At 43.5% G+C, this 25,371-nt stretch overlaps 1 protein-coding gene across 1 annotated transcript in view; it reads right to left on the reverse strand.

The window, feature by feature from the left end:
• Positions 1 to 3,802: 3,802 nt before the first annotated feature.
• The window catches only part of Cog8 (conserved oligomeric Golgi complex subunit 8), a 46,665-nt gene continuing 25,096 nt past the window's right edge, over positions 3,803 to 25,371 (reverse strand). The window contains exons 9-13 of the mRNA XM_065427309.2: positions 22,398 to 22,597; positions 18,283 to 18,370; positions 10,668 to 10,849; positions 6,969 to 7,137; positions 3,803 to 4,249 (exon numbers count right to left, since the gene is read on the reverse strand). Of these exons, the coding sequence (XP_065283381.1) occupies positions 3,872 to 4,249; positions 6,969 to 7,137; positions 10,668 to 10,849; positions 18,283 to 18,370; positions 22,398 to 22,597 (1,017 nt within the window). The 3' untranslated portion in view covers positions 3,803 to 3,871. The remainder of the gene's footprint in view (positions 4,250 to 6,968; positions 7,138 to 10,667; positions 10,850 to 18,282; positions 18,371 to 22,397; positions 22,598 to 25,371) is intronic.

The following is a 25,371-nucleotide window of genomic DNA, read 5'->3' on the forward strand; positions in this document are numbered from 1 at the left end:
TCGGTGGCATTGTGGGGGAGCGCTGCAGCAGGGCGCACGAATTTTTGAAAGTATGTTCGCTGTCGCATCTTCATTCTCTTGCTTGGTAATGCAAGAAAGTCGCATATTACCGAGGAAAGTATTTATTTATTTATTTATTTATTTATTTATCTACACCTGTAAAGTCCCAGTTTGTGGTATTAAATTATAGGTGCATGGGGATTTTGCGTTGGAAGTACCTTGAAGGACGCGTTACTAGTGTGAGGCACGCCTTCACCAGGAACATTATTTCAACCTTTCGCTCTTTACACAAATAACTAGTTAAGATGAGCCGTATATCGCAAGTTTCTGCGGAATAAACAACGTTAGGAAGGCTATGACGGAACGAAGTGCGATGGCTAGGTGCGGTGTACGTCCGATCACGTGAGAAGTCATTACTGCTGTAATGACTTAATGCCCACCCTATTGTGTTCCTCCATCCGCGTCTGTATTTCGCCGTTAATTTTCTTCCTGAAATAGGACACGCCAACTAGCTCAAACCAAGAATTTGCTTACGTCGTATAGTAGTTATAAATGATGGATAACCTTGCGTTTTAACGGCGCGTCTTATAGGACTTCAAGTTTCAATATTGGCCCAAGTTTAGAGAAGCTGGTGTCGTAAGAGTAATCGGAATGAATAAATGTTGCTGCCACATTCTGAGCAGATTCAGAGCTGTTGAGAAGATTGAATGCCTGCAGTGGATAGCCAATATTGCGAATTTTTATGTGGTCTTGAATGTGACTGCTCGTACATATGTTGCAGGGGCATTTTTTATACTTGCTTGGGAACTTCCGCGTTTCATTGACTTGTACGTATGCTGCGACTGTTGTAACCTCAGCACTCGCAGTAAAATTTTTTTAAAAATGTGAGCTCAATTTGACGTCTTCTGTATTCAAATGGGAGCCAGTTTGACAAAACTAATGGCGGCTAATTGGTCTGCAAGATAAGCCTGACTTGAAATAATTACATGCAAATTGTTGTCTTGTCCAAGTAGATTTTCATTGGAAGCCAATTAAGGCTAACTGACATTCAAGTGGACATTATACTTGGATCAGTGTATTTCACTTGAAAGTAACTGCCTGGTAACCGAGTTGGACCTGTGCGAATACGATGCTATGCGAGTTCAGCTGCTAAACACGGTTGAGGTCTGTTAAGCTAAAGGAACTAACTAGGTTATATCTGTTCGCACTCCATTAGAGGAGCTTATGCGATCGTGCATAACGCACAACATAAAATTACTTCACCAAAGCGCCCATATTTTCATAAATGGAGCCTCCATATATGCCAGCTAAATTTGGTCCAAAAAGTGCCAGTTTTTCAAAACGAATACGCATAGTTTTCGGCGTGGCTCCTTCTTCTTTCTTTTGTAACCCAAAGAACGGATAAATGCTGCTCTCCATTAATCATATCATACTACAAAGATCCATAGCTCTTGTAGCTTAATCGAGCTATTATATTAGTTTACTAAATTTTGTTGTCCCACGGCGTTGCTCATCTGCGTGACTTCTAATTGAAACCAATTGGTACATTAGGTCTCATTAAGACCAGCTGGAATTTATGATACAATTTGGACCAGCTGCCAATAGCGCATTCCAACCGATGAAACACCTGAATGAAACCTCTGAGCAGCATGACCTTGTGCTCAGCAGTCCAACGCCATAGCCACTGAGCGACCACGGCGGGTCAATAAAACGCTACCAAACCCAATTATTGCCATTTTACTTTTGAGTGCATCGGGTACTTTTTTGCCTGTGTGCAGTGTTTCATTGCGCTGCTTTCCATCATGTCATCCCACCTATTAACCGTAACCTTTAAAGCAGGTTCCTCCACAGCAAGGAAGCTAGTGGGGTGAAGCCCGCTTACGTAATTGTCACCATTTCACAGGCAATAGCTGCGATTATGCACGCACCAACAGTTAGCGGTGTCAGAAAAATAAATGATAAAGACGCATCTGCCGCGATTTATTTCAAAATAAGTTTTTATGCGAAGCATATTACGAGAGCTCAACCCAGCTCCTCAGGCGCGGCGGTGACCATGAAACCACGTGAGACCGTGACGTCACGACAGAGGAGAAGTGGCTTTGGCTCAACTCTTGCAAGACGGGCTGGGTGGGAATCGAACCAGGGTCTCCGGAGTGTGGGACGGAGACGCTACCACTGAGCCACGAGTACGATGCTTCAAAGCGGTACAAAAGCGCCTCTAGTGAATGCGGTGTTGCCTTAGAAACGAGCTGTTTCTAAGGCGTGCGTCTCTTGCTCAGGCGCACATTTCGTTGCCGCGCCGAACGCTGCTTTGCTCGACGCTCACCGCGTCCAATGCGGGGCGCGTAGTCGCTGCCCTGCAGCCCATTGTCTTACACCCCTTGGCGGGTCGACGGGAACGCTATCGCGTTCCACTCTTGAAGGCGAAGCAGTAATGCAAGAGTTGTTTCTTCGTCTAGCCGAACCAAATATAGCCAAGCAACAGCAGTTCACCAGGCTAAACAGTGGTTCAACAACTAAAATAAAGGCTAGTATGCTTCGCATCCTGGGCTTAACCTTACCTAAGCCACAGCCATTTTTTTTTTTAAATTGACGTAGATAAGCACTAGTGGTAGTGCACATGTAAAGGAATATATATATATATATTTTTAATTCGGTTTGTCTGTGTGTCAGTTATATTGAAAAAGTGCTAAAAATAATCTCCTTTAGGCAGTGCCTTACAGTCGCTAGTCTAGAAAATGTCCGGCTGTTGTTTCAGGCCACTTTGAAATTACAAAAATTTAGGCATTGAATGACCAACGACAGCACACCAAGATATAGCCCATAAATTCAGAGTGTAAAGAGTTTTCAGAGTGTAAAGGCACAACAGCAGAACACACAGCAGCATCGATGCACTTGATATAATAATGGTCTGCCAGCAGAGATGCCAGGTGACCTTCCACTTTACATTGCTGTCATGTTCCATAGACCAGACAATCGTGAATCTGGCAGTCTGGCCTGTGTATGCTGGTGATAAAGCAAATGTGTAAATAAACATAGAATAAACCTGCCAGACTGCTGTTTCGAGACTTTCACAGATGCAGTAACAAAATGCATTTAAAGGCTCCAAGCATCGCAAATTTTGAAAGCTCCACAAATCATGCAAAAGGAATTTGTTAACGTCACCTCAATATTAATGGTCCAACAACCTCAAAGTCTCATGCTCATGTAGCATTAATGCTGCTGCAAATCTTCCCCATGTTCTATATGTAAATCTTGATATCTGCCTTATTAGACCGAGCATCATTTGCTAAATTGTTTTTGTCTAGGTGAATAAACACTACTTTATCATAGTTGCTTATTTGCATAGCTGTGCACACTTCCATGCAACTGCAACTTGCGTAATAAAATATTACACTTGGTTGTCAGAAGTGGGTCCATAAACCATGTAGTCTATGTCATTGTGCATGCTGTATTTTTCCCTCAATTTAATATGCATAAATAATAGCCCAAAAACATATTACCAAGTTATAGTGCTTGAAACTGAACAAAATAGTCATTCATTCATAAAATCCTTAATGTTTAAAAAAGGAAAAGGAAACATAATTACAATGCACAACATTTATGTGGATCGACTCAAATAGTTGTTTATTCCCACTCACATTCACTGTCTGTCACTGCGTCAGCTATATAAGTCACAAGGAGGGCACTGATCAATTGACTCATTCATTCCTTTATGTTCAGTGTTGATCACGAGTCGCTCAATTAAGCTTTCTCACTTTCCCTGCATCGGCTGCAGAAGGCTCAGGGACAGAATTAAGTTAATTCTGCAGGAAAATAAACATTTTATTTACAAGGCACAACATTGATGTTTGTTTATTTACACAGTCATTCATTCACTCTGTCCACTGTCTGTCACTGCATCATGTACAGAAGGCTCAGAAACAGCACTAATCTCTGTGCTAGCAGGATGATCCACAACAGCAGAGGGCTCAGCATTAATCACGAGAGCAGGTGAGGTGACTGCCTCATCCTTACTATCGATGCTGCTTGCCGGTATTGTGTCTTCCACTGAGGCTGCTGCCTCATCTGGGGTTTCGGCAGAAGGTTTCAGCTCTGCTGTCAACGCAGCGTCTGATTCATTTTCAACTGCGAAATTCACTTCGTCTATTTCGGAGCTTGCAGGCACGGCAAAGTCCTCCTCAAAGTCCGACACAAGGTGTTTCATGGGCTGCACAATGTCGTCACACTTGAGATGGCCCATGTTCTCCTGCGAAAAGTTGGAGCGAGGTTTATTAAGTTGATATGCCTTGTCGTATATTCTATACATATGTGGGAGAGAAAAATGAGAGAAAAGCTGAGAGATCGGCCTGAATCAATTTTCTGACCTGTTACTTGGGGTTGGGGGAAGGGGAATGGGCATAGAAAGAAAGAATAGAGAAGACGTTGATTAGGATGAAGATGGCAGTGAAAAACATGGATGGTCCAAGACTCTTCGAAGTCCCTTGTCCAGTCTGCTGTCATGTAAAAATTTGTTGAGAGTTTTCAGACTATCAGGCTGATCATGAGGATCAGGCGAAGGCCCCAATGGAACCTTTTCAGTCAATGGTGTAACGACAAATTGCGACAAGAAGTCTGTCAGCAATTTTATCTGTACAGTAAAACCTCGTTTAACCATACTCGCTTAAACAGTAGTTTCCTTTTAAAAGTATTATAGTCAAATCCCCGACTCAGTGGCCACTGAACATAATGTGCTTTGTATCTGCACAAACTGTACCCACTTATTGCATACGTATTGGTTACCACGGAGTGTTTCCTCTTTTCGTTGCGCAATCACGGCAGTGTGTCGTCCCCATCGGGCGGCCGGGTAGAACAAGAAGCCTCAGTGATCAGAACAACGGCCCCCAAGTGCCCTGTGCATTTGCGTGTGAAGTCACATCAACATCAACACCTTTTCGGCGCCGTGCCGTGCCAGAGAGTGTTGTGGCATTGTGCAAGCAAGGGCTCGCGTCATGCCAAAGCTTGGATAAAAAAAGCCTCTGGTTGCTCTGCATAGAAGAAAAATTACACATTGTTCGTGCTATCGAATGTGACACGAAGAAGTTGGCGCTGGCACACGACAGGGATCTACTGTTGACTACGATGTGTGGCATTTGGAATGCGCAGAAGTTGCTTCGCAGTGCTACTGCGGTAGCTGCTGCAGTAAGTGGGGCAACTGTCACAACACCTTGCATTCTGCAACATAATGTGCTGAAAAGCAGCCTAAAGGCATTTTCACAGGCGAAGTGACTGTAGGTTTTTCCAACAGAAGTTGTGAAGAAAGTAGTCTGAGCAAACACCCCAGTGGTTTATTCAAAGACATTTTTAGGTAATGCAACAGCACCAACTAGATCAAACCAAGATACTGCAGGTGACTGAGACTGACTTCACTTCGCTAGAAGCACCTAGACATCTGGAGTTCACACTGACTGATTGAGTTCAAGACCCCCGTAAAAGCTAAATAAAGCAACATTCTTCCTCTCTTGGGCTCTCCTTTCCCAGTCTGTTCATTGCTTGCCCTCTCAAATTCCGCTTCTTTAGTGCAACGATCATGCTGCACAGCAATGCGATTGACACGATATCAGGATTAGCAATCGCCACGATTATCGGGCTGCGCAATGTGATCATGAGCAGCGGTCATGGTGCCGCTGCCAGTCAAAAATATAGCACTTCAGTAAATTGGATCCGTTAGATCATCCAAAGCAGACAAATGTGATACATCAATTTATAGCTTACATGAATTTGTTACATTGTTTACAAGGGTTTTGCAAAAGTCCTACTCGCATACAGTCAAATCTTGTTGCAACGGGCTCTGATAATCCGATAAAAAACATCCGTTTTATCCGAAGTCCATGATATTTGAAACACCTCACTTCCGAAACTGTCATTGCGATGTCTGACGACCTTACTGCAAAGAGTGAGTGACGAATGCCCAAAGTAAAAAACAAAACAAAGAAGTCGCAGTTTCCCCCGAAAGGCGAAGCATCGATTGCAATAGCAAATTAAGCAAGATAAGCGCGGCTGCAGCTGCGACGGAATTGACCTTTGTGCTGTCTCTTGCTTCAACGCGAACTAAACGTCTAAAGCACAGCGCATACGAAGCTACCGGCATTGGGCGCACTTTGTCCACATTGCAGTTAGCCTTGAAGATGAGACCTGCAGAGGCGTGCACTTTGTTCACATTGCAGATCGCTTTCAAGAGACGCCGCCCATGCGGGCAAGCACTTTGTCCACATCTCAGATAGCTTTCAAGATACGGGGGTTGCGCCGTAAGCAGCAACCACCGAAGGAGAACCTCCCTCTCTCTCGCTCCTCCCCACACCAAGGTCACGCCGAAAGAAGAATGCATGTTTCCGCCCCACCTTCCTCTCTCGTGCATGCGATTTTGAGCCGCGATCGTCAGCTCATCCTCGTAAGTCAGTTGTCAGGCTGTGTCGACACAGCAAAACTACGTTTTATATGCCCATTTCTGAAAAAAATTGCCGCTAATTTCGTCCACTGTAGCCAATAGCACGTTGGAGCGCGGTCCGTTAAAAGCGAACTTCATTGCATTAATAAAGTTGGTAGAACAAACTAAGGCTGAAATATGGTCCATTATATCCGAAAGTCTGTTGTACGCGGGTCCGTTGTAACGAGCTTAGACTGTATTAGCGGTGTAGTGGAGAGCCATGTATAATACCTCAAATTTGTCCACTTTAGATGCACTATTAAATGAAATTTACAGACTTGTGATAACATTTTTCGTTGCTGAGTTACAGAGTTGTAAACTTTACACTTTCGTTGTTTAAAAATTTGCAAGCTTCAACAATTGTTATTAAAAACTTGACAGCATAAATGAAAAAAAAAGTCAGTTTTGCCTGAAAGCCATCGATTGCGATGGCAAATTGTTAGACAGCTATACAAAGCAACACACTGGAACATAATAATACATAATAAAGGACACAACTGACCAGCCTGGCAACATAGGTAGGTGGTACTCCCAACAGCTTGCCAATCTCAGCAGCAGGGAACAGCAGAGTGAGACAAGTATTCAGAAATGGCACCAACTCATTGGCAAATGACGCACAGAAGCGGGACAGTGTCTCTGCCTCTTTCTCCGTCAACGTGGGTTCCTCTGCGCTGCATTCAGAAAAAATTTTTAAAAAAGAAACGATGCATTTTTACTACCACACATTTCACCCGTCACGGATTGCAGCGTGCAAAGGATGTAATAAATTAAAGTAGTGGCTGCACCTTCTTGTTCTCATTTTTGTGAAAGATCCAGTGGCACAGCTCAAACTTATCAGAAAGAAATTAAATTGTGTTTCCTTCCTTTCTCCTAAATATTTGTCCATAAAAGTTGGCCTGCTTGTTTTCACTAAATCTATTTACTGTGCAAGCTTTGCACAGGTTAAGAAGGATAACAGCAACATGCTGAGTGACCTGTCCTTTTATTATGACAACTTTAAAAGAAAATCTAGTACTTTGTGCTTCTTTCTGTATTTTGCACGACTGCAATACATGGTCCAAAATTTTTAAAATTGTTCTATGGTGTTGTTTCCTGTGTAGTTTGACAAGACTTTCGATTGCCGACAGACACCCTGTACAACAATGGCTTTCAATTTTTTTTTTTAACAAAGCAGACAAGTAAGTATTCGAAGTGATTTACTGAATGAACTGGACCAAAGTGTGATCTTGTGAAATATGACTGGAAACAAAGCAATCGTAAGCACAAAGTCTCCTTTTAAACTGGTTGGAACACAGAGGTCACTGTACAAGACTCCTGAGCAGTGAACTACTACAACTCTGAATGGACAAATATAAGCTGGATTTATTGCTACCTACACAGAACAGAAAGCAATTTTTAGTTCTTAAGTTAATAAACAAGTGAAATCTGAATATATATATATTTGGAATTTTCTTATTTAAATCTGGGGGTGCAGATGCATTATACATGGTCTACAACAACATATAAAGTTTGGTACAGCACAACACACTGACCCAGATGTTGGTTTCAGCTCGGTTAATGTTTGATAATGCCAGTCAACAGTCGACAATGGCTTTACACAGCTGCACAGCCATTGCTCGTGCTCCGCCATTTTGGTACAATTTCAAAATTTTAGCGCCACTTCTGTCAAACTCTAGGAAATAATTAATTGAACGTGTCTAATTGATGAAGTCAATTAAATGACTGGTGTAGATTGATGATGATTAATCATACTGCCAGATACCTTTAATCGATGAATCGTTCATCGATATTGCCCCCCCAGTAGTATCCCATAAATTTCAAGTGCAGAGTAATCTTGCATTTCACTCTTCTATAAATTTTGGCACCATGGTCATAGCATGAACCCATGACCACACACTCAGTAATGGGATGGCGGAGCTGTTCAACCACCATAATATACAGTTATGGTAACATTCAATAAAGCAGTCTGACACAATACATTGAACAGTGCAAGGCTATTTACAATTATGATGCACTCTCAAAGTACCATAATTACACGAATTCAATGTGCATCTTCTGTTCGAAAAAAACGGGTCTGAAACTTTCCTGCACGTTGCAATCAGATACGAAACCAAAACTTCATTCATGGTGTTGGTAGCAGCCTACCATCAGAGCCGCCAGACGCAGTGTCATCACCACTGGAAAATGGTGACAAAGCATGTTTCTTGAAGGTTGCTTTAGGTTCATTTTGTGCTCGACTGTGATCTGGAGAGGTATTTTTGGTCTATAAGTTACGGAGATACTATCACTTATGCGAGATACCGTGCAACTCGGCACCGGATGCATCGGTGTATGCAGCCACCAGCGGCACTGTGCCAAGCTCACTATCTGCACAGAGTACCAGGAACACTGTTGACCAGATACTTCGAGAAGTTCGATGCCGAGTCACATAAAATCTTGCGAAAGTGATAGCATTACCTTTAAATGCAACTGCTCAAGGATACTGCCTTGTGTGCTTTGCATCTGGGCCAATGAAGCACATGTGGCGACGATCACACACCGCTTTCATTATGGACGCATATTTAAAAAAAAAAGTTTATTTTCTGTGAAGGTAAATTCTACATATTTGTTTGTTTTTCTCTTTTTTATTTCTTTTCTTTTTTCTTTATTTTGATCGCAAATGTGGGGGGCATGATACATTTTTTCTTTATAAATCAGGGGAATCTTATTATCAAGTGCACTTTTATTTTCTTGCTTTTAAATTGCAAAAATTGGGTGCACATTAAAGATTTGGGGACATGTTACGATTGCGTAAATGCTGTAAATACAAAAGGGAGAATTCAAATTTGCATCCAAGAGCAAATACCTACGCCAAACATAAAACTGTTTGACGAGATTAAACATTTAATGGGAAAGCTCTTCCATAGATGATGACATGTGACAACCTAACATAATAAGTAACTTGTTTGAAAAGCAAACTTGGTGCTCCGTCTCATGTTGCTCACAGGTGTAGACCAGGGGTTCTCAAGCTTTCTGGCTTTAGGGAACCCCACCAGCCCAGAGTGCTATGAAACTCTCCCCCTCTTTCCACCCATGTGCTCACACACAGACACACTATACGGGCTCATTAAAGCATAGAACAAAACCGGGGGGGGGGGGTGAGGGGGGGTTGGCATGTGCTTGATACTGTGAGCAATGAAGTGCCGGCATGTCTCAGGAAAGCGGCGCAGCGCCTCCTCTGGATCCACCTAACCAAAATAGCACTGCCATCACATATGCGTGTGCCATGTGACCTCCATTAGGTATGGTTTGGTGTCTCATCCTTAGTCTTGAAGGCAACTGCTTGAAGGCCACGAGGAAGTCGCAATAACACATGCACTACTTGACGCGCCATAGTGCAGTGCACGCCGACCATATGGCTACCGCTGTAGGTCCTATGTGCCACAAATAGTACCATCACGCAAATGAAGTGTTCGATGCACAAAAGTTTGTTTTATTTTGGTCAAATGTCGCAAGTCACTTGCACTACCGAATGGTCTCCGATGTAACGATCCCAATGCTGAGCCTAAATGGCCACGATACCTGGCATGCAGCACATATGAACGATTTGTCGCGTGTTTTCAGAACTGACGTAGCGCACTAGCAAAGCAGCTTGTATGAAAATTGCATGGCGCTGACACCAACGCATCTGAAGCACAAATAACGTGTGAATGTACCTCGCGTGTCCGTTTCAATATGCTGTCTAAGTGGCCAGTGTCGATATCCGTCAACAAAGTGAGTCAACCAGACAAACAATGCTAAATTCAGAAGGATTGCTCATCATGCAGTACTTAAAAGTGAATTTCTGCTCATGTGCTGCAAACTACACTCGTGAGCTTGAATTAGAAGTGCTCAGTGCAGACACCATGGGCCCGCAAGTTGAGCAGTCATGAGTCATGTGTGCTGCTGCCACGTGAGTCTCTCGCTACTCACAGGCTACAGACTAGCGAAGTGTGGATGTGAAGTCATGGCTGTGTTATATCCAAAATGCAATGCAAGATTTCATCTCTAAATTAAGAAATTGTGGAAGTGAATGAGGAAAAACGGTATGAGGTCAGATTTGCTCTGACCGCTAGTGGAACCCCAGGATTCCGTGGAACTCAGTTAGAGAAACCCTGGTGTAGACAACCTGAAATACAGGAGAACGCTATAACTGAGTAGACAAAAGCCAGCACTTTCTCACGTGTGATAGTCAACAATAATGCTGACGACAGCTCTCAAAGACGCATCCAACACAACTGTCATCTCTCGTGCCAGGGACAGGCAGGCACAGAGCCGGAGCTCGTTGAAGGCTCCAAGGACTGCATTGCAATACTGGGACAGTGGCTCAAACTCAAGCAGTGAGAAAGGTGGCTGCACATTTTCCTGCGTTTGGGAAAAGAGAAAAAGAAAGACCATAAGACAACAAAATATGCAGAGAGCATGATATGAGCACAAGAATTCCAGTTCGTCGTCTAAGACAATCAGTGGAAACTATTTTACAATTTATTATCACTACCAGCCTATTTTATTACAGTAGCAATTACTATATTGGCATTACTGTGGTGGCTGCATACGGCATGGCTGACTGCAGCCGCGCAGGCTCTATCTTGTAAGCGATCTATGGTGGATACAGAGTCTAGGAGTGCTGAGGGCTCATAGCTTCCTTCGTGCGCACTGTGTTCTTGCCACTTAGTTTGCACTGAAGCGAGAGGCAGCATGAAGGGCAATTTGCTCGCTGCTGCTACCGCTCTTCGGCACGGCAGCGTTTTGACAGCGAGTGGCCACACTCATTGAATGAGATGTGTTCATGTTTGGCTGTGCACGCGAGACACCATGCTTGTTAATTTAGGTAGTAAGTGAATGTTTACAAGTTTATACAGCTGATAAAACTACCATCCTTACTTTGTATAGCTGTCTCATAATTTGTTATCAGAATAAATGCTTTGCCTTTCGGGCAAAACTGCGACATTCTTATGCCTAATTGAGAATGAAAGCTTTTCACGGTTACCTAAATTACAACGGTCTTGTGCCAGCTGACCTAATCCTATGACCTTGAAATCTTCTAATACAGTTAAATCTCGATATAATAAAGTCACTAAAATCAGAAATTTGCTTGGTTATATCGAAATTTCGTTATATTGAAATTCAGCCCTGTACGCAAATAAGTGCAGCCACTAATGAATTTTGTTTTACACAAAAGAGGCTGAAAGATCTTTCATATATCAGGCAACTCGAAAAAGCAAATCTGAATGATAAAGAAGTTCATTTTGTTGAATGTGAGAGTTGGCGACTAAACATATGGTTTATGTCCTCTCAATGAAATCTTCGCATTGGCGGCAACAAATGAAGCCAGCCACGCTTTCATGTATACTCTGCCCCTGCAATTGATAGTCTCGCTCGCAGTGGGATGGTGCTATCATGAAAAGCACTGGCTGCAGGGAGCAAATGCTTCGTCTGCCTCACTATTCAACTCATCTCCAAAACTCAAGACTATGCAAACTCCAGTACTAAATGCGTGGGAAGACAGTGTGCACGATTCTGCGCCATCTCAGCAAGCCCACTCTTAGCACACGCAGCCGACTGACTACCTCAAGGCAGTGTGCCCTGGTTACGCTGCGTATGTGTTCAGACGTGCTTACACCCATGAGCAGCCATGGTCACACTAAGGCAAAATGCGCCAACCTACCCATCATACTTCCCCTCGAGTCCACTGGATTGCATTACTGCGAAAAGAGCACCACCCCACCCCCCTTCTTGCTCGTGCAGGATGACTGTGCTCGTCTAGCCACCATCCTTTTCGGCTCACCCTTGCATGCTTCCACTCGCACCTAAAGCACCTAAATTATTCCTGTACACAAGTCTGGCTCTAAACTAGAATTTAACAACTATTGACCCATCTCATTGACATGTACGAGTTGTAGATTATTTGAACATATGATATTCAAAGCTGTTATAACTCATCTGGAAACTAACAATCTTTTTTTCAGTCCACAATACGGCTTCCAAACAGGTCTCTCAACCACAACACAACTTGCGGAGATAACCCATGTCTTCTTTGATGAAATTAACAAAGGGGGTCAGATTGACGCAGTCTTCCTTGACTTCTCGAAAGCGACTTAGTTCCGCATAATGACTTGATAACAAAGCTTGTAGCTTTCAAAATCGGCAGTCAAGTGATATCACGGATCTCCTGCCTCTTACGACACCGAAAACAGTGCATTGTCATAAGCAACAGTGTTTCAGAATACTTAGATGTGTACTCAGGAGTACCCCAAGGCCGGTTTTAGCACCTTTTTTATTCATTCTTTACATCAACAATATACAATTTTTCATTCAATCACCTGTACAAATACATCTTTTTGCAGACGACTGCGTAGTGTACACAAGTGTAAACAATTGGGATGATCAAATTAGACTTCGAAATTCCCTAATACAGTAAAACATCGTTAAACCATACCCGCTAAACAGTAGTATCATTTTAAAAGTAGTAAAGTCAAATCCCCAATTCAGTGGCCATTAAACATAATGTGTTTTGTATTTGCATAAACCGTACCAGCTTATCGCATAAGTATCAGTTAACACGTAGTGTTTCCACATTTTGTCGTGCAAACACGGTGGTGCGTCGTCTCCATCAGGCGGCCTGGAAGAACAACAAGCCTCAGAGATTGAAACAACGGCCTCCAAGCACCCTGTGTGCTTGTGCGTAAAGCCACATCAACATCAACATCCTTTCGGCACCGTGTCAGAGCGTTGTGGCGTCGTGCAACCAAGGAATCGCGTCCTGCTGAATCTCGGATAAAAAAGACGACAGGTGCTCAGCACATAAGAAAAATTAGACATCGTTCATGCTATCGAACGCGACATGAAGAAGTCGGCGCTGGCACGTGACAGGGATCTACTGTTGACTACGGTGTGTGGCATTTGGAATGCGAAATTGCTCGGCAGCACTGCTGCAGCCGCGAAGAGATGTCGGGTACGAGGTTAGATTTTTCGCCATCGTTTTCTCTGTTGTTGCCTAAGTGTCGACTAGCGACAGTGATGAGGACGACAGGGAAAGTGACAGCACAGGTGATTAAGGCCCGACAGTGGCAGAAGCTGCGCGATAGGTCAGCCTCATGAATGCTATCGTCGCGACAAGAACAGCACTCTGCAATGAAAAAAGCGCCCCGCGACTTCTGCAGAGCTACCGCACGTGTGCACGGAGAACATGCCACGCCAACGAGGAATCTGCCAGGTGAGTGTTTGCCGAGACGAGGGGGCTGGCTGAAAAGCTGGCTCGCAGCTTCAGCGAGTTTGAGGCCGCTGTTGGCGCTGCTAGGCCGCCGCGACATCAGACAAAAATAACACTTTTCTCGTGCAAAGTGAATAAATACTGCATGTTTTTTTCCCCTTTCATCGCACTCTCTCTGAGTTCTGTTTTCGACAGGTAAGTGGGCGACCTCATGCTGTTTCGGTTAAGCAGTACTAGTGTTTAGTACTTACTTTTTCCGAGCTCCGGCCAACTACGGTTTAACAAGGTATCACTGTAAGCATAGAAGTATGGAGCTGGAAATCGGGTATGAAGCTGAACGCCAATAAAACAAAATGTTTGAACCCTTTGAGGGTCAATGACGTAAATATACGGCGCCGTCTGTATACTTAAAGAGCGCGCCAATCTCCTAAATTTTTTTTTTCTGTCATGTGCTGCCACTATGTGGGAATACAGGAAATTTTTTTCGTGCGCCTCCCTCTCTCACTTTTCGTTGTATGGTTTGTTTTAGAGCTAGTTTGCTCCTGCGCGTCTATATACTACCGCTCGCGCATTGGTGTGCGCGTGGGCGGGTGGTGGTTTGGGTTTTGCTCAGCGGCAGTTTCGGCTCCTTGCGCTTGCAAAACTGATCGCTATCTCGTTACTAGTTGCTCAAAGGGCGACTGCTTGTTTCTCACCCGTTTAGTGCTCACAGCGGTGCACACAGGAAAGATGCCGTCGCACATGCGTTTCCGTAGCTTTTTTCTTTTTTTCCTTTTTTTTGAGACTCGCGAAAACTAATTGCCTCTGGTTGGCGATAAGATGAAGATTAGTGGAAGTTTGTCACACGTTTTGCTTTTTTGACGGGCACACAACACACAGTTTTCATGAGTGCGCGCATGTACACAGTTCGATTACACTATGGATGTACATATTACTGTAAGAGCAGGAACATTAGAGTCTTGCGAAATATTCTTGCGTGCGCATTTTCAGAGCCTTGAACTATAACAATGCATAAAATTTTCAATTCTTATAAGATTATTTCCTTTTTTATTGTTGTTATTCATGAATGAAGAGTACATATATACCAAAGCAAAATATTTTTTTCTCACTTTACAGTCGCCCTAGAAAAATTACGGTAAATTTTTTTCAAAATAACTCCCTAAGAAGAATTGGAATCTGCAATAAAAGAAATCGACCCTGGGTGGTCGCATCTGGCGAAAAAAATCGACTCTCAAAAGGTTAAAGTCACCAATAAAAAAGAACCCTATAACTTCACATACAAATTGGACGGAACTGAAATTGCCATGTATGATGAGGTCAAATATTTAGGAGCCACATTGAGAAGTAATCTGAATTAAAAACCACACATTACTTCATTGCGAGCGAGCTCTTAGAAAACTGTCCTTCCTTTTAGAAGGCGACTGCATATAAACCGTCATCAGTTAAACTGAATGCCTACAAGACATTGGTAAGACCAGTATTAGAATATGCAGACATAATACTGGACCGATTTCAAGAATACTTAACTGACCAAATAGAAAATAACCAAAAATTAGCAGCACGCTTCATCTACTCGGACTACTCACGATACAGTAGCACAACTAGTCTAGTAAGGAGAGCAAATCTTCAACCAATAAGGAACCGTAGAATAATTTCTAAACTTAAATTTATGTACCTTCTCTACAATGGGCATTACAAAATTCCTCATTATCACTACTTACAAGACCCCTTTAACCACTCGACCAGAACCAACCACTGGAAACCGCCAATCATTTAGTAAACTCCCATAAATATTTGTTATTTCCCTAAACCATATTCTATTGGAACAAATTACCGAGCATTATAGTGAATTGCACGACACTTGTTTCATTTGTAATAAACACAGAGGGCATTTTCTGAGATTTAATAGTTTACATTCCCAACTAACTGAGTGTTTTTTTCTCTCGTTTCTTTGTTGTATTAATACTAGTGTACTTCTATGGCATTTACGCATCTACAGTGATTTCATTTATTTTGATTAATTTTTATGCTTTGTACAGTTTTTAAACTCAATGATCTACCCACTCCTGTTGGTCCCGGAAAGGGTCTGCAGTATCCGTAAATAAATAAAAAAAATTTCAGAACTTTACGTGACAGTGGCTTCTTCGCGTACATTTTCATCACAGAGTTCTTGTCTGTGACATTCATGGCACAACTACTTAGGAGTGGCTTGATAAACTTGCGGCACAAAAGCACTATGCATTGTTTCCAGTGAGCTTGGTGATCAGTTTTGCAGCATGCTCCATATTTGTTTCCAATGGCCTATTGATTGCTTTCTCGTGGTGCAGAATAATATACACTAATTTTTTTAGGCTTATCAGAAATGAGAAAAGTTCATTTGTAGGATACTTTAGTCCTCCCCTGTCCTGATAAGCAATGAGTTGATCCACCAGTGCATTTCCTTCTGGCTTCTCAACAATTTCAATGTAGCTTTGGCAGTTCAGTTTCTCAGTCATGACGTGGACTATGTACCCTCCAATCAAGGCTATGCTTGATGAAAACTATGGGGGCTACGATGAATCAGGGCTATGATGAAAAGTGTTCATCAGAAACACTGTTCATCAGAAACAACAAGCTCGACAACTAGATGCTTCTCGTGCACAGCAACCATCACAAAACAAAGAGCACAAAGACTTGGCTTAGCGAACGACGTTGCTAAACATGTACTCGGATGGTCGGAACGGCCATAAGCATAGCGTCAGCTGGTAGCACCACCGGCGGCGAAATTAAGCGAATGGGAGAGGGTGACAGGAGAGGGCTTGCAGGGTCAGCTGTAGACTCTCTGACGGGCATTTAAAAATAGAAGAGGCGCTGTCCCCGCAAACATTCACATGGCAGATTCCTTGTTGGCGTCGCATATTCCTCATGCACGGGCGCGTTAGTGCTGCAGAAGTTGCGGGGCGCCTTTTTTCATTGTGGGGTACTGTTCTCGTCGTGACACTTGCATTCATGAGGCTTCTGCCGCTGCCGGGCCCGAATCGCCCGTGCTGTCGCTTTCCGTGTCGTCCTCATCACTGTTGTTAGGCGACACTTCGGCAACAGAGGTAACAATAACAAAAAGTCGAACCTCGTCGAATCTTTTCACAGTCGCAGCAGCGCCGCCGAGCAACTTTGCATTCCAAATGCCACACAACGTAGTCAATGCTAGGTCCCTGTTGTGTGCCATCGCCAACTTCGTGCCACGTTTGATAGCATGAACAATGTCTTAATTTTTCTTTTATGCTGAGCACCCGGTGCTTTTTATCTGAGCTTTGGCACGACGCGAGTTAACGCGAGTCCTCGCTTGTACAATGTCGAAATGACGTTGATGTTGATGTGGCTTCATGCACAAATGAAGAGGGTACTTGGGGATGTTGTTCCGGTTTCATAGGCTTGTTGTTCTGACGGGTCACCCGATGGGGATGACGTACTGCCGTGATTGCGCGATGCAAAATTGTTAACCGATACGTACGCAATAAGCTAGTACGGTTTATGCGAATAAAAAATGCACTATGTTCAACAGCCGCTGAGTCAGGGATTTCACTTTACTACTTTTAAAATGAGACTACTGTTTAAGTGGATACGGTTTAACAAGATTTTACTGTACTGAGATTTCAACTACATAATGTTCTATAGACAGGAAGTCATAAAAAGTTAAATGGTACTTCGGTATACCGAGAATTCCATTATATTAAGTTTGTTATATTGAAGTTTAACTGTATCATCACACTGCGTAATCCTCTGCCCATCCTCGGCTCTCCTTTCTCTATTTTAGCGCCCATTTATGAGACCGACAGTAACTAGTCCTGCACATTACACATGCGCAATCTCAACTAGAATATCAGCCACGCCCGCTTGCTTTCTAGTTCTCACTTCTATATCTTTATGTCTCATTTTAAAGCTATACAACACATTCTGTTGTCTACTCATCGGTGGTCCGTAGTTGCCTCTCAACTTTCTTTGCTATTCTCTAAGTTAAACTATGCCTCTCAAAGAGGTTAATGAGCATAGCTGTGAGTACAGCTCACCACGTACGTACTAAAGAACTAGCCTGTTTTCCTGAACATAATTTCCATTCCACTCTGTGTCTATTGTGCAAAGATCCTTTACAGACACTGCGGGAGTTCTTCTGCAACCCCTTTGTGTGTGCACTGCACCTGATAATTACGTATGGCATTAGTTATAAAATTTTCAAGAACAAAATGGCATATAGGCCTGCATATCGTCTTGATTCTTGTCCCATCCTGTTATGACAACGTTTTCTGTTCAAACTGCAGAAAGAACAGTCCCTGCCAAATGTATATCAGGTTCTAAGTGCTGCATCAATGACTAGAGCAGTACAAAAAATTCTTGCACGTTAAAATTTGTCACGCTCATCATAATCTAAGAGCCACAGCATGCACAACAACAATGTGAAGACAGCAATAACAACAACTTTAATTTGCGACTAAAGTGATCTTATACAAAAACTACTTTACATTACTGCAAAAGCGCTGACAAACGACAGTAATACCTGCACACTGTCCTAGCAGGTCAATGTGATGAAGCTGAGCTTTTGTGAACTGACCTGCATCGTGAGGGTGGACATGAGCATGGCTGCTGGTGCCATTGATGGCAGGGTTGTCAAGGTGAAGGAGTGCATCATCTCCCGAAACCTGGCGTAAAAAAACCAGACAGACAACTAAGGCTGAGGACGCAAAAAGTAACTGGTATTTTACTTGCAATTATTTCCCATTTTAAAGAACATTGTCCTTGTAGATTTTGACCTGATAAACGTGATTCTAAACTCAGTTTTAAAAACAAAAGTCATCTGCTTTCAAGGAATTAGGCTGTTCTCAACCTGTGCTGACTGTTTCCTCCTAAATGTGCAACATTAACTTTGAACATTAGCTATACCTGTTCAATTGCTCAATAAATTGTTTGTTTCATAAATGAAAAAAGAAGTTTAATCTTGTCAATTTTTGTCCCCGTTTTCTCATTTTACGAAATCAATTTGGGCAACAAAATTTGCAAGCACTAAACACTGCATATAATTGTTGTTACCATATTTACTGGCATAATACACATGCTCTTATTCATGCTTATTAAGGTGACCTTTCTACCAAACATTTCGGAACTCTGAATATAGGAACACTCACTCAAGATAACAAAAGTTAACACGTTAACTCAAGTCAAGTTAATAAAAATTAATACACACCCACGTTGCCTTGATGGACACAAAGATAAAACATAGCAAGCAGAAAATGAATAGAATGCTTGTTGTTAATGAAATAAATACCGTGACTGGCTGGCATACCAAACAGAACACTACCACAAACTACCACAGTACAGATGGAATTGGCAGCATTTTATGTCGGAAGCTTCAGAAATTTTCAGTTGACTGGTGTTAGGAAGGGGCCTGCAGAGGTGCCGACATGCAATGTTTTTTCAGCCAGCTGCAGCTGCGAGCGTGGCGAGCTTCCCCGAAGCGACCATGGAAGCCTTCACCATCTGACGCAATGACTCATTTCGTAGAGACGACGATGCGCCGCGTCAACACCCCCTCGGCGCCGCTATGTCTAAACGCGGTCGGCGGACCAAGCATTGTTTGTGGATTCGCCGTGTCTGCTGTTTGAAGCAGGGGAGCCCCTGGAAGATATTCCGCGCGACCGTTTCACGGGACTTGGAAGTCATGGACGGACGCGGTGGCCATTGTGTGCGGGGTCAACACTGGGATGAAGAGGCGCCTGCCGGGCCAAGCCCCGTGCCTGCAAGAACCCACTCACCTCGGCGTGGTCAGTAAAGCCCGTGTGGAAGTGTGTGTAACCCTCCCCCTAAAAAACGGGTCGACTACGATGACGTCGGATGCTACGAATTGGCGGTAAACTGCTGTTTTTCCCTCACCTTGGGATCTAGGGAGGACAGAGTGTTTATAAGCAGCTGTTGTGCGGCTGCTGAGTGCGCTTTCTCTCGCAGTCATGCTAGACTGATGAACTGCAACGTCCTTATGTAGATACGGTAAATAAACCCATATTCCTTGTTCTCTATGAGAAGCAGTCCTTCCCTTCAACAACGTCCTCAGCGTGGACAAGTTGGACGATGGCATGGGCCAGCTACCGTCCAATTCATGCCTGACTCCAAACATTACACTGGTCATCTTTCACAAAAAATTATTTTCGGTTTCACAGTAGTGAAGCACATGTTACTAGTTAAGGAGCTATCATAAGCAAAGAGATTTCCTATTTTGGCAGTTATTATTACACACTAACTTTGTTGCCTGGCAGTTTGCCGTGTGCACAAAAATTTACGTTTTGGTGGTCATTGTGCCCATGAACAACCAAGAGTCATAGAGCCTCAGACCTCATGACACCCACAAAATATAATGCATAAGAGTCGTTTAGTCATGGGTGGCAAATCTATATATTCATTATGTATTTTCGTAATAGCATTGCCCAATGTCAATTCATCTATGCTTCTCTGAAAAGACTGCGCGGCGACCTCAGCAGAAATGTGCATTAAGCTGTTACTGATAAAAGCAGTCACCTCGTGGTCTACATTTTGGGCATGATAATATAGTAAAACTTTGCTAGTTCAACCGTCATTAACTTAAAAAATCTAATAATCCGTACTCGTCCTTTGGTCCCGGCAGGTGTACGCATTACTTAACGGAATCAATGTCTTGCCAATTCGGATATATCCGGCCTCATACCAGTTAATTCGGACAACTCTCGGAGCTCAGCAAGCACGGAACGCTGCAAATGTACGACACAAAAGCAGTGCTAGCCTCCAACCAAACCGAAGTGGAGGAGTCTGCATCAGCATAGTCATCGGCAGAAATCGTACGTGAATGGTAGGAATGCTTGAATGCTTCGTGTCTATTTGTGCCTTTATAACCACCATACCTAATCTTTATAACTTTATTGTTTAATATCTTTACTACCTTTATTCTTTATAGCCATTAACCGCCGTGCATAACAACATATTGGCTGTGCCTTCATAAATGCATTACTGCCAACCATGACTGTGTCGACAGTGACCACAGCTTCGCCTGCAACAAACAGTAGTTTTGTTTTGACTCGGTGCTATGGCTGCACGCAATGTTACAACTAGTCAGGAGCTGTCGAGGATGAAGAGTGCCGGCTAAATCACGATGGACGGACAACCTGTTGGCAACCAGCTCGCTGGTGAAAAAATAATTGGGATGTGCATGCAATTGAAAAACACATCTTGGATGAAGGCGCGTGCCACAGCTGTGCTGGGAACAAAGTTGCAAAGCGAAGCCTTCGGCACTGTGAGTGCTAATGACGAGAATTGTAGCTCCTGCCCTGCTTTCGAGTAAAATGCGAACTGGATTTGCTGATTCACTTAGTAAATATAAGCATGTTGACGTACTAGTAAGCATTTGCTTACTGTTTTCTTGATGCCGTCGATAATTCAACATTAGGTTAATTAGGACATTTATTTCCGTCTTGTGAATTCAGAATGAACAAGGTTTTACTGTAACATGGTTATCAGGCATGTACTACCAGTAGGTGCCCCAACAACGAGTGGAACTATACAAAAAATGCGTTACAACTACTACATTTACACAATTCTAACATGCCCTGTATTGTAAAGCACACCCAATCCTGCCAGAATTAAATATGCAATACTTGCAACGTACACCCAGATTTTCAAAATTCAAAAATTGAAATACCCTTGACTGTCCCCTTACCAAATTTTTGTGGTAAGAGAGAGAGATAGCATTTCGTTCTCACTTGGAAAAACAACTTTAAAACTCTCAAGGCCACTGGTAGAGCAATTTGGACACTACCAGCTATAGGCGGTGTCCAATGATGACAAACTTCCGGCACCCCAGTGTGGCAAAGCATGGCCTCCAAGACTGGATGATGGGATTTGAGATCGGGGGATGGAATCTGAACTCCACTTATTGCAGCTTCACTTTTGTATTCAATTGTAGCACGCATGTGTTATGTCAGCAAATATTTCCAGAAAAAGGCACAGTTTTGCCTGGAAGGCGAAGCATCAATTGCGATAACAAATTAGCAGACAGCGATATGAAGCAAGGATAGTAGTTTTATCACCCATATGAACTTGCAAAAATTCGCTTACTAAGTTAGCAAGGATGGTGTCACACACGCTCAAGCAAACATGAACACATCTCCCTCAATAAGTACGGACATTTGCTGTCAAAACGCAGGTGTGAGGAAGAGCAGCAGCAGCGGTGAGTGAACACCTTCATGCTGCCTCGGGCTTCAACACGAACTAAGTGGCGAGAACATAGCACACACGAAGCTATGAGCCCTCAGAGTGCCTAGACTCTGTATTTATAGCAGATTGCTTTCAAGACAGGGCCTGCATGACTGGCTCTACTCACGGCATATAGCTTTCAAAATGGGTCACACGTGGCCGTGCTCAGCCATGTCACACACAGCCGCCACTGGAGTAGAAGCCCCCCCCTCTCCTCAGTACCTTGCGCATGGTGGAAGACAGTGTGCGTGCTTCTTCCCTGCCTTACTTGCAGCCACGTTGTTATCGCACTTGGACATTATACGCAACATCACGGCGATGGTGCTAATGCACCTGAAGTGTCCATATAATTACTATCACAATAAAAAATGTGGGCATTAGAATCAAGCAAATACGGCACATCCTGCATGGCTGTCGTTTTAGCGAGAATTGCTGCAGTAACTGTCTACACACCTCTCAGTTGCTTGACTGATGGAAGAACGGAAGCGGGTGGCAGCGGCCTGCTGGAACTTGCGTGCTAGCAGCGGCCTGAAGTCAGCGCCCACACGACTGAAGGAGAGCCCAAAGTACATGCACTGTGACAGTACTGAGTCTAACCGACCCGACAGCTCTGAAGACAGGTCGCGCTCCACGATGTCGAGGAACCGGCTCACCTGAAAGCAATTGCCGAGAAATAATTTGGTTGATTGATTAATTGATTCATCAAATGAATGAACAATGAGGTTTAAGATCCTAAAGCAACCCTTCAAGTACATCGGTTTGCATTTCTTTGCAGACAAACACAGATAATATTACAGTAACCAAGTGTATTTTACTTTGCTGCTGGTGGAAATTTTCAGCAGCAACACAATTACACAGCTGCTGAATATTTACACCAGCAGTGAAGTAGAATACACTTGGTTACTAATATTAGTTCTGTGTGTTTGTCAGACTGAGCTCTGCACCCCAGGTGGTCGCACCGTGCAGGGCGTTCATGTTTGCACCTCCACTCATCCGGTAAAATGCCCAGTCCGAATGTGTTTACTCAAATAGTGGACATGCTAAAATTCTCTATCATCTTGTCACTTCGGACAGGTGCGCTCGCCGGCAGATCAGCTGGTAGCAGTAGCCATCCCCACGGCAATGCTAGGCCTACCTGCTTTGACATTCGTTACCAAGATGCCTGCCATTTAGTGTGGTGTTTTCAAATGAAAGAATTTGTTGCTGTCGGCAATGGTGCTGACTCCGCCTTTTTAATCCTTGCCAATAACTTTGAAGCTCGAAAAGCACGACGTGCTGCGTAATGCCAGTTCCCAGAAGTCATACCGTATTTACTCGCATAATGATCGCACTCGCGTAATGATCGCACCCCCGAATTTTGTCGTCAAAATTCGATTTTTTTCATTTCCCGTGTAATGATCGCACCCTGAACTTGCCGCAGCGATATGTCGTGTGCCAAGTCTAGCTACTAATGATCGCGCTTACCATCTGTCGAATGCTACGCGAACGACTTGTCTGCACGCACCAAACATGCTTAAGTAGATGCCTCATTTTATTACTTTCATCACTTTCCGCACTTCCATGGCAACAAGAGGTACAACCAAACTTGCTTTTATTGTGGGTAGGCTTTATAATGGTTGAAGACAACAAAAGCAAAAAAGGCGCCTTTCGATTCTTTTCATCTGCACTCGTGAGCACGCAACAAATCGCGCGCGGCAATGATAGTAGCCACGTTTACACTGATACGTTAAAAGTGTACCCTATTCATACGCCAACGCTTGTAACACAGCTAAGATATTTGCCCACCCTTAGCGGAAACGTGCCGTGTTAGGATAGTAGTGAAAAGAGATGCCGCAGTTTCCGCAGCACGCCGGCCATGGGTTTCTGTCACTGGCAGCTAAGCGCGCCCATATGTTTCTGTCCCCTCAAAGTGGACATGGCTACGTTATTGCCGCAAACTTGCCGATATTAACGATATTATTCATCACTGACACGGAAGAAACTGCTTCAATGCACGTAATGTACTCACGAGAAGAAAAAAAAAAAAAAAGATCGCGTTCGCCGCGTTCGGCTTGCTACGCCGGCCGCCATTTTTGTTTTGGTGTCCCGCACTCGCATCCCGCAGCAAACGCGGGACGAAAAAAAATTTTTTTTTGTCCGCGGGAAATTTAACTCGCGTAATGATCGCACCCCTGAATTTGCGTCAATTTTTTCTGACAAAAAAGTGCGATCATTATGCGAGTAAATACGGTATTCACTTCAATATAGCAGTGTTATGCGGTGAAGCATACGCAAAGTATTGTGGTTATAGATGCCTAGAAAGCAACGGGCCAGAAAAACTTAGATGAGAGCCATGGCATAGCCCCTGCATATTGCGTCTCCTTTCTTTTCTTTGCCTACACTGGCTGGCCGTGTTTTGTTTACTCTATCTTTTTTCACATTCTGCTCTGCCTAAAAAGCAGCGGGTATCTGCAGCTGATGCAGAACCCAAACGAGTTGCTGAAGGCTTTTGCACCTTGCATTTTGATGCAACAAGCCCACAACAATCTGTCGTGGGAGAGATGTTGCTTGCAGTATTTGAATTAGTGGCAAAGATCGTCAAAAATTTCTACCGTCTTGCTGCAATATGACGTCATGCATTTTCCATCCTTCCCATCGTTTCCACAGGTGATCAATGGGCTTTTGAATAAAATCACTGAGATCTGAGTGTCTGAGGTGCTGCAAGAAGTGGGGTCAGGATTGGTGCAGACTGAATTCTCAACTATAAAGTGGGCTGGGCATACTGAGAGCAGTTCTCCTACTTGTAAATAAACATAGGTCTAAATGTGGGAGTAAGATGTACTTCACTTGTAGACGTAGAGTCTTCAACTCTTCAGCTGTGTCTTCTCTGAGTTGAGTCCCGACGCATAGCAAAACCCTGGTCGTCCTATACTGTGTGACTGCAGCAAACCACTTCCTCAAGGTCGAGTCCAGTTCCTTTTGTCTTTCAGCATCCCACCAGATTTCCAAATGCTATACCCTTTGCGATAGAAGCTTGGAAGTTGCAGTAACAGGCAAGAGAATGCCAAGAGGACGAAATAACTGGAATGATGTTCTTAGTAAGGTGTGTTCATTTCCATCTTGACTGAGGCTAAAAAGTGCGTGGTTGACTGAGTATAACATTCCAAGTAGTCGTCTTCAGTGTTCCAGTGCATATCCAGGACTGCTGCTGAACTGCTTTTCATTTCTTCTTGTTGTTCTTCTTTCTCACCGATATCAGCATTTACGGCTATTGTAAATCATTAAAAAACCGAGCAATATTTGAAGCAGATCCTCTATTAGGTTTGTCCCATTTCTCAATCATTGCTTCAGCATCCTTACATGCGATGTTGGGTCGAACACAACTTGCAGCTTTGTTGTCAGTGAGTTTTCTCGCATAATTTCATGATGTGGGACGTAATATACTCTG

This window comes from Dermacentor albipictus, chromosome 4 (genome assembly GCF_038994185.2).
Source record: "Dermacentor albipictus isolate Rhodes 1998 colony chromosome 4, USDA_Dalb.pri_finalv2, whole genome shotgun sequence".
NCBI lineage: Eukaryota > Metazoa > Arthropoda > Arachnida > Ixodida > Ixodidae > Dermacentor > Dermacentor albipictus.